This window comes from Haemaphysalis longicornis, unplaced genomic scaffold, assembly GCF_048455015.1.
Source record: "Haemaphysalis longicornis isolate Haplotype H1 unplaced genomic scaffold, Haemaphysalis longicornis Haplotype H1 scaffold_3, whole genome shotgun sequence".
NCBI lineage: Eukaryota > Metazoa > Arthropoda > Arachnida > Ixodida > Ixodidae > Haemaphysalis > Haemaphysalis longicornis.
Window position 1 is genome coordinate 93,677,186 of NW_027526335.1, and position 8,512 is coordinate 93,685,697.

The following is an 8,512-nucleotide window of genomic DNA, read 5'->3' on the forward strand; positions in this document are numbered from 1 at the left end:
AAAAGCTTTATGGCAGTGTTCATCGGCAAGCACTTCGAGCAGGTAATCACTTCGCCGGGCTACCCCTTGGCAGTGAACTTCTTACCCACAGAAGTAAAGGACTAGGAAAGCAACGTTACTCTGTTAATGGGCTGGAAGGAAAACAATCTGTTGGGGTAAGATACTTTTACGTTGGCTCACGGCAAGTGTCGGCATGCTGGCAAACTGTTAGGCATCCTATAGAAGAAACCGAAACTCGTCGAACAACGTGATCGTATGGTGGCCACCATTAGAATAAATGTCTACATTGCCTTTTCGCAGATAACTGCAAACACCCAACCCCTCCAAAAGAAATTCTCTAGTACAATCTAAGACCATATTTAAGGTAATGATAAATCCAAGGAAGGTAGTAATTTAAACAGACTTCTCTGTAGCATTTAAAGCCTTTTTATACACATATGGTCTGTGGCCTCTTGTATAGGAGAAATTTCCCGGCCGGCAACCGGTGGAATGTCAGCGTCCAGTCATTTGCGCCCATCACTATGTTATTTCAGGACGCTCAACGAAAGCGCATGCGGCTCAAGGAGTCTCGTCACCTCCTTACCGGCGATCCTTCGCCTCAGGTTGAGAAACTATGTTCAGCCTACCAGGGCCCAGTACGTGCCAGGGGAAGTAATACCAATGTTTCTGTAGGACTAATAAGCCTAACAATGTGTGTGTGTGTGTGTGTGTGTGTGTGTGTGTGTGTGTGTGTGTGTGCGTGTGTGTGTGTGTGTGTGTGTGTTTGTGTGTGTGTGTGTGTGTGCGTGTGTGTGTGTGTGTGTGTGTGTGTGTGTGTGTGTGTGTGTGTGTGTGTGTGTGTGTGTGTCTGTGTGTGTGTGTGTGTGTGTGTGTGTGCGCGTGTGTAGGGGAAGGGGGGGGGGAGGGAGGGTTGCGACTACAGCTACCCTGAAAATAACAGGTCACAGTAGTGAGGTTGGCGCAGTGTTTTTTTATAATGGCAGCGCAAGCGGGGTACTTGTCCGAGATTATTAAATGTGCGTTTCCCTCTATTTGCGTGTACCGCGTGTGAGTATACGCATTTTCGTCCCCAATGAAGAGGCTGGTCATAACCCCATGGCCGGGATGAAATGCCAACTTAGAAGAATGAACCACCGCCTTTGGTAGCATCGGGCAAAAACCCCGATCCGCTATCGGTTCGAGTGGTACAGTCGAAGTCGTACCGCTTTGCGACCGCGTACCGCTTTGCGACCGCTTACAAAGTCGTACCGCTTTGCGACCGGCCCCGCAGAAGCGGTACGGGCCTTATTTGGGGCACCTTTTCAGGGTGACCCCCTTCCGTCCTCCTATTCCTCCCGCGCGACTCGCTTTCCTGGCACCGAGAGAGCGATGTGACACGGAAAGCCTCATCTGGTGTAGAACACTACTCAGCGGAGCTTTCGGCAAGGTTGGAACGCCCACACTGGGAAAGTCTGCCCCACGGCGAGGGCGCCCGTGATAAAAGGCGTGCGTTGCGTTATCTCGGGAAACGTGCGCAGTGGGGAACAGAAACAGCCCCCCCCCCCCTCGTCAAACAGGGGGAACAGCCAAAGAAAGCTCCGCTTTAACATGGGCTCCAAGAACGACTCAATGTTTGTCGGCATGAAAAATGCTCATGTACCTCTCCACATGCAGCATCTGTTCCGCAAGAAAGCGTCTCTGCTTTGCGCGCACAGATATTAGAACTAAGTATACGTGAGAAGGAAGTGTTGTAATACGGCCGATTATGCAGTGGCACCAAGTAACTTGTGGCTTGTATACGAGCCTGGTCTGCGGAACAAAGCAGTACGCGGTTAATGTGTGTTAAGTACGGGGTCACCGGGGCGTACTCGTTTACATACTTTGGTCGAAAAGACCCACAGCTTTCTCTGTGCTTATCGCTTACGATGGACAGAACAGACAATGATATTTCTCCCGTACAAAGGGCCGGACGTTTTTGTTCCTTGTTTTCGCTGGCGAGACGTGCTCCAACACGGCTTAGTTTTCCTCGTGGTGAAGAACGGCGGTAAACAACATCATCCGCCATGAGGGAGGCTCTGTGAAGAACCTAATGAAAAGCGAACAAATAAAAAGACGAGAGGAACCGAAATGTCAAACACAATGGACGTACTTTTGCTCCTGTTCTCCCTCTCTCTCTTTTTTTTTTACTTAAATGCGGTTTCGCTTGTTTCACGGGTTGTTCGTTTTATTGTTAACGAATAAGCTTTTAGTTCTGTTTGTTCTTCGAGCACACACAAACTAAGTCTTCATAAATCATAATTGTGTAAATGTAACCCGGGGCACTACTGCAGGGTCTATACGCTTTAATCTTTATTCTGCGTTTTATTCTGGACCCATTTCTGATAGAGACGAAAGAATAATAAAATGAATGTGACAGCACAATGTTCATTGCGGCGGAAAAAGTAAACGCCGCCATTTATCTCAGTCTGCAGCCGTATACGCTGCGCACCGAAGCCATCGGTAATAGCGCAGGTGATGTTCTGACGCTTTAAACCCGGACTCTTAGGCTTTGTAGGTACGCTCTCTTAAAAAAAATCCAGACTCTCGAGTGCCTATACTGTGATAGCCCTTAAGACCTTGATAGATGAACCGCTTTCTTTGAGGCAATTTTTCTCCCGACGTCACTGACCTGGAAATAAATGGGCCATTTGTCTTTTGGGTGCTGACTGAAGCGATTACTTCGCTGTTCCAGCGGCCTTTTTTGGTGCTGGAAAGATGCATTCAGCTATTCGGCGGCTATTTATTTTTTGCATTGGGAATAGCTGATATTTAAAACTTAAGCGTGAATAACACCCCCCGGCAGCTTCTAAATTACTTTTCCTGCACCCTGCCAGTTTTATGTGCCTTAAATGAAGGAAGTTTATTTTCGCATTATTTTACAAATTACAGTTTCACAATGGCTGGCCGCACCTACGGGGGTGGCTCTACTGTATTACTTCGCCTACGTTAGGGAGCCATGTTTCGGATTTGGCTTCAAAACACTAAGTGGAGTTTTTGTTTAGCTCCAAGGTTGGGAAACACGGGCGGCGCTGTTAATTTTGCAGCGAGGCCACGCTCCCCCAGGAGGAAGCGGTCTTGCTTATTTGCATTGATTCCCGCCGTTGAAAACGCTGACTATTTGTACAAAGAATAAAAACCCAGGAAACTGCGCATATTCGCTTAGATACCTTTCGATCATGTTTTATCCTCTTAGTTAAAACAAAATTCTGTAGTTCTTGCGACTGGCCATTTTCACCACCTTTCAGACTCCTCGGCGGGAATTAATTTTATGAGACTTTATATTTGTCTAACATTGTTTTCTTCTGGGATATTATAATGTCACTCAGTTATGTGTGCTCGAATCCGTGCTTTCAGATTGACAGCCTTGGCACATAACAACATAAAAACATTGCTTTGTTGGCGCTGTAAAGCAAGCAATGAATGTTTTTGAGGCCCCAAAACGCCGCGATGTTTAACTACAAATTAACTAGGTCCGAATGTTGTTTTTATTTCTACAGCGTATCTGGTGCGGTGCTTGTACGCTCACTATGCACTCGCATTAACTAAGGTTTTTATGCGGCCAACTGGACTCGGAACAGCAGCTTGTCATTAAACACAAATATACTACGACGCATGGTAGTACGTGCAAATGCAATGCAGCTTGCTAACAGGGGGTACTTAGCACCGCATGCTAATAACCCCGGTATGAACGAGGAGGCTTCTTATTTGTTTGTTTTCGTTAGAGTAACTTACTTTCCTAGAAACATGGCCGTATTCAAGATTTCGCGGAGCACAATAGTCCAAAAATTCTTCTTTCGATGCATCGAATTCGGAAGGGAAGGTTGCGAAAATGCTGGTTGGAGTTGAGCGTTCGCGCCGCTTTTCCCTAAAACCCACAAAACCACCAAATTGTCAACATTGCGCTCTGAAAAAGAGAGTTTGGTTAGTTGAAATTTCGCATTCCAGATGACTTTGTAAATAAAAGAAATGCTTTTTAGGATGTCGGGCACTACTGCAAACCTCCTGCATATACACGGCGTTATTGTTTTCTCTGAATACTAATTTCTCAATGAGGAAGCATTAATATGTAGACAGCCCTCCTGGAGGTAACCTCTGAGACTTAGAGTTTAGGTCTGACTAAGCAACCAGAAAAAAGCTTAGGCCTGCAGGAAAAACCTTGAGAATTAACGCGGTAGCTTTAAATACAGCTGCTACGCTAAATAGATCTACGAAGTAACGAACGAGGTAACACACTGGCGTATACAGCATCCGATCTGAAATCCAAAAAATAATATACATTCAAAGTTGAATAGGACATGGGATGCGGAGGTGCTGTCCTGAGTTACATAATTGGTTACCGGAGACACATGATAAGTACAGGGTCATATGCTGAACTGGGTGAGGGGTGGCAAGAAAAGTTAGGGTGACACAGAATAGAAGTTATTGGCAGCCTTAGGGAAGGTATTTTACCTCTGAGTCACAGCCCAAGCAATCGAAACAAGGACAACGGAGAGAAAGAAGGACGAACAAAGCGCTGACTTACGGCTGATTTATTTTATTTTCCGGAAACGAGATAAGTAAGCGGTACCGAAGAAGAGAAAAAAGAAAACCTAGTGTGAAGGAATGACAAGGAAGCTACATGACTACCAGTTATGAGCACTACCGATCTTCATGTAGTGCAACTCCTTCTTCGTGAGTGTGACCAATGCCACGCTGACACACTGCTGTCTCAGGCGCTCAATCTCGACTGCGTCGATCATTTCACGAGTGAGCGTGTCAGAATTTCTGCCAATTACACGGCAACTCTCAACCTGAGGGTCGCAGGCACATGTGGAACATGTGTCGCAGAGGCTGGCAAGATACCAATTTGCTTTCTTTGCATTATTGTGATGCTACCGCAAATGGCCATTATAATTTAAGACACGTTCCAGGCTGACCGATACACTTCTTGCCGTAAATAAAGGGCAGGTGATACACGACGCCTATTATGCAAACAACGGGGGACTTCCGGTGGTGTTTTTTCTGACAGAACGTTTTCTATTTCCGACGTGTGGTTCGTGCTGAAGAGGGAACATGTTTTAACAGGAAAGTGCTTCATTCCGGGATTCACGAAGATATAACTTACGTCATATCCGTCACGGAAGTGACGCCAGTACAGCGAAGCAAGCGGCCTGTAAAGGGTGCAACCCTGCACACAGAGTCTTCTTGGGGGGAAGCAACCTTCAGTACTAAAGAGTACGCTACACTTCGGACTCGTTTTCGGGTTTTATATTTTAACACGAAACTGTTTTATCCAACGATACACCAAGATTTTGCTAACGTAATATCCGTCACTGAATTGACGCCAGTGCATCTTTGCCGAAGCCACCCGCCAGCAGGACGTAGCTCACCAAGCACACCCACAAGACAGCCACCGACCCGCAAATCATGCTCAGCTGCAGATATCACTGCACATGTCGCTTTCGTGTTTTACCGATTCCTATAATCAACCACGGGTTTTTTGGAGGGGGGGGGGTGGCAGTAAAAGCCACGTGAATGACCGCTCGCTGCCCAGCTCTACTCTTTATGTCAGGTGTTATCCACTTTATATTGACATGTTATTTTAAGCAGCTGCAGTGCACCCTAACAGGCTGTCGATGACTACAGCGACGATGGTGATGGTTAATCTAAATAGATTAACTCTATCTCTCTATCTCTCTGTCTATTTCTCTAAAACTCTATCTCTCTTTTGCGCTCGCAGTGGCCGTGTGCAAGCCCACCGGGACGTTCTTGCCCGACGCCGAATCCATATCCTCGTGCAATATGTCCACTTACTGCGCCCGGCACTTGGGTGCAACGGACGCTGCGAATGCCTGAGGCGCCAGGTCCTGAGTCTCCAGAATCATCACATACCGATGTTTCCAAATTCTGCACGTGCCGGCGCACAGTCATGGACATGCGGTGAAAGGTAAATAAGCACTCTGTTGACTTATCTGCGGAGCGCAACACTGGTTCGGAATCTGTAATTAACTAGTACGCGCATGTGTATACATTTTCATCAGTATTCATCGTTTCTCTCTGTTTAATTTTAATGTAAAACTTGAACTAGCTGAATGTTTCAAAGAAGGCAAAGTAACACCTGCTTGACCATGCACTGCTACGAAGCCATGCCTAAGGCATAATGCGCTTAAGCGTACGATGCTGGAGCGATTGCCGGAATTCTCCGGAATTCTCCAGAGTATCCAGAATTACCCAGGACGAAATATGCGATGCCGTTTCGGCAGCAGATCGAGAATTTAATTTCTTTGGCCGTTTAGGATTATCACACGGAGTTAGTTTACAGCGGATACGGATTGTAATAAAATAGCACAACAACACGCGAACCGCATAGCACGTTTTGTTGCGAATATTTCCCTTCGCACTGGTGTTCCAATGTTGCGATTTTACCAAAATCGCCGCCGGCTGTTCCACAGGAAAAAATTCGTTATCGAAATATGGAGAAAGTGCGGTCGCCGTTTTGGTGTTAAGCAAAATATACCCAAAATTACGACCTTAGTGTAGCCAAGGCGCTAACGAAGAAACAATTTGTCTAGGAAAAAAAGCTTAAAGACGCTTATTTTTTGTCGTAACGCCCCGTAGAATATTAAAAGGAAAATGACGATTTATACAGGAGTAATTTTCGCATGAAACGGAAAATAAAAGTATGTTTTGTTTTCCTAACTACAAATTGAATAGAAGTTTTTTGCCTTTTCTTTCAGGCAGTTACGTCTCATCTGGCAGTGGCAAGGAGGATGCTACAACAAGACGCAATGCAGGTCTTCAATGGACTACCTTGAGACAAGCTCTGCTTTAGAGAATTTGTGATGAGGGACTGACTATTGACGGGATTCGGAAAAGACTACTCCTGTGATACCTTTTGATCTTTACTGCTACGGGCAATGAACAATTACAGTCGACTATCAGGTCGTCAGCAAGTCAACAACAACAACAACAACAGCAACAACAATAACAACAACGCAAGGGATACCTGCTTCGGTGGTTGTTGTTTCGTCGGACGCAGTAACACCCGATGACAAAAAGAAGCGTGTCTGATCAAACGCCTGTGTCACTGGTGCGTTCATTGTTCGAGTGAGACTTCTCAGAATTGTAGTCAAGAGTGTTCGATCGATGTGCACGTTTGTCCTACGACACGCGGAGCCACCGCATTCATCATCATTAAAATGCCGCACTGTGCCTTGTTTAAATACTTGTAAAGTTCATCAGCATTTATCATATCGAGGTATTGTCTGACCGTGTCCGATCGTGAACTGCCATTTGCGGAATCGCTGTTCTGTAAGTGTTTCGCCATTTTCTCGAGCGTAGACGTAGTGCTCCTATGTCCGTGCTTTGCTGTCATTTCCCCCTGCACGTCAGCAATACTATATTAAGTACGAAGCACCTCAGGGGCCCGGCTTGTCGCCGTAACTCGTCCGCGGTAACGGTTTTACGCGGCGTCACACCCCCAAAGAATCATGACACGTTACGCACCCAAACAGTGGCTTAAAAAAAGATTCCCAGTTGTCCCTCGATTCAGCCATCAGGCCAAAAGCGAAGAAAATGCACGAACAAGACGTTTATATAGGCAGAGCCGTTCGAAACTCCTGGAAACTCTGGCACTGGTCATACATGTCCCCATTATTTAGCGCCACTGAAACCACGTAGTCTTTTTACTGAAACCACGTAGTCTTTGTCAAAATTTTGTGGGCCAAGCCAAAAACGCGCAGGCTGCAAATAATTCAATGTACAAGCTTTCGTCCCGAGTGAGGCTGAAACTTTTTATGTAGGAATGCTAGAGAGAATACTTTTCTTTCTTACTGCCTTAAAGTATTTTTGCCACATTTAGAAATAATGCCGCTTCTTTGAATTCTTTGTGGTCGAGAAGGCTTAGGATTGGCCCACAACTTTTTGATAAAGGGTACATTTGAGGCAGAATATATGTACTTAACCAGCAGTCGCCGCGTTCATTTAGTTAGGAATGCTCGTTGGGTTGGTTTCTGCCATAGAGTTTCATACAAATAACTAGAGGGGAAACTGGCGCTGCGATCGTACGCCTCAATGGGCGTGATGGGTAGTTGTGGATTCGGATTGGCGCTTAATGGCTTGCGGAAGTTACTATGGATTGCAGGCAGTTTCGTTTTCGTTTTGGATTTACATGAACGCATTAGCCTATGCGGTGTGTTGGAAGAAGCTATCAAAAATACGTTTCTCCTTGAACTGCATGCCGCGCGCGCACTGGCGCCACCCTGAGTAGAAAGTTTTATAACGAGAGTTGCGAGTTGGGTGGGTTATCAATTCGTTGCCGGCACAGCGAGCACGAAAACACAAATGACGGCGCTCTGTGCGGCGAAGTTGTCTGCGAATAAGGAGTTGCGGCGCTGCTTATTCGGCAGAGCAATGTATTGTCGAAGCTAACGACGGTTGCGAATCGCTTGGAACAGCCATAGAGTTTCATGCAAATATATTGTAAGAAACCCTATGGGAACAGCCACACCTTCCG

General features: G+C 46.0%; 1 protein-coding gene across 2 annotated transcripts in view; it reads left to right on the forward strand.

Moving 5' to 3' along the window:
• The window catches only part of LOC144174883 (cholecystokinin receptor type A-like), a 229,340-nt gene extending 221,085 nt beyond the window's left edge, over positions 1–8,255 (forward strand). Inside the window, exons 6-7 of one of the 2 annotated variants that reach the window (XM_077703844.1) lie at positions 5,738–5,944; positions 6,735–8,255. In XM_077703844.1, the coding sequence (XP_077559970.1) occupies positions 5,738–5,853 (116 nt within the window). In that variant the 3' untranslated portion in view covers positions 5,854–5,944; positions 6,735–8,255. The remainder of the gene's footprint in view (positions 1–5,737; positions 5,945–6,734) is intronic. The other variant, XM_077703843.1, reaches the window with a different exon arrangement.
• The last annotated feature ends 257 nt before the right edge of the window (positions 8,256–8,512 follow it).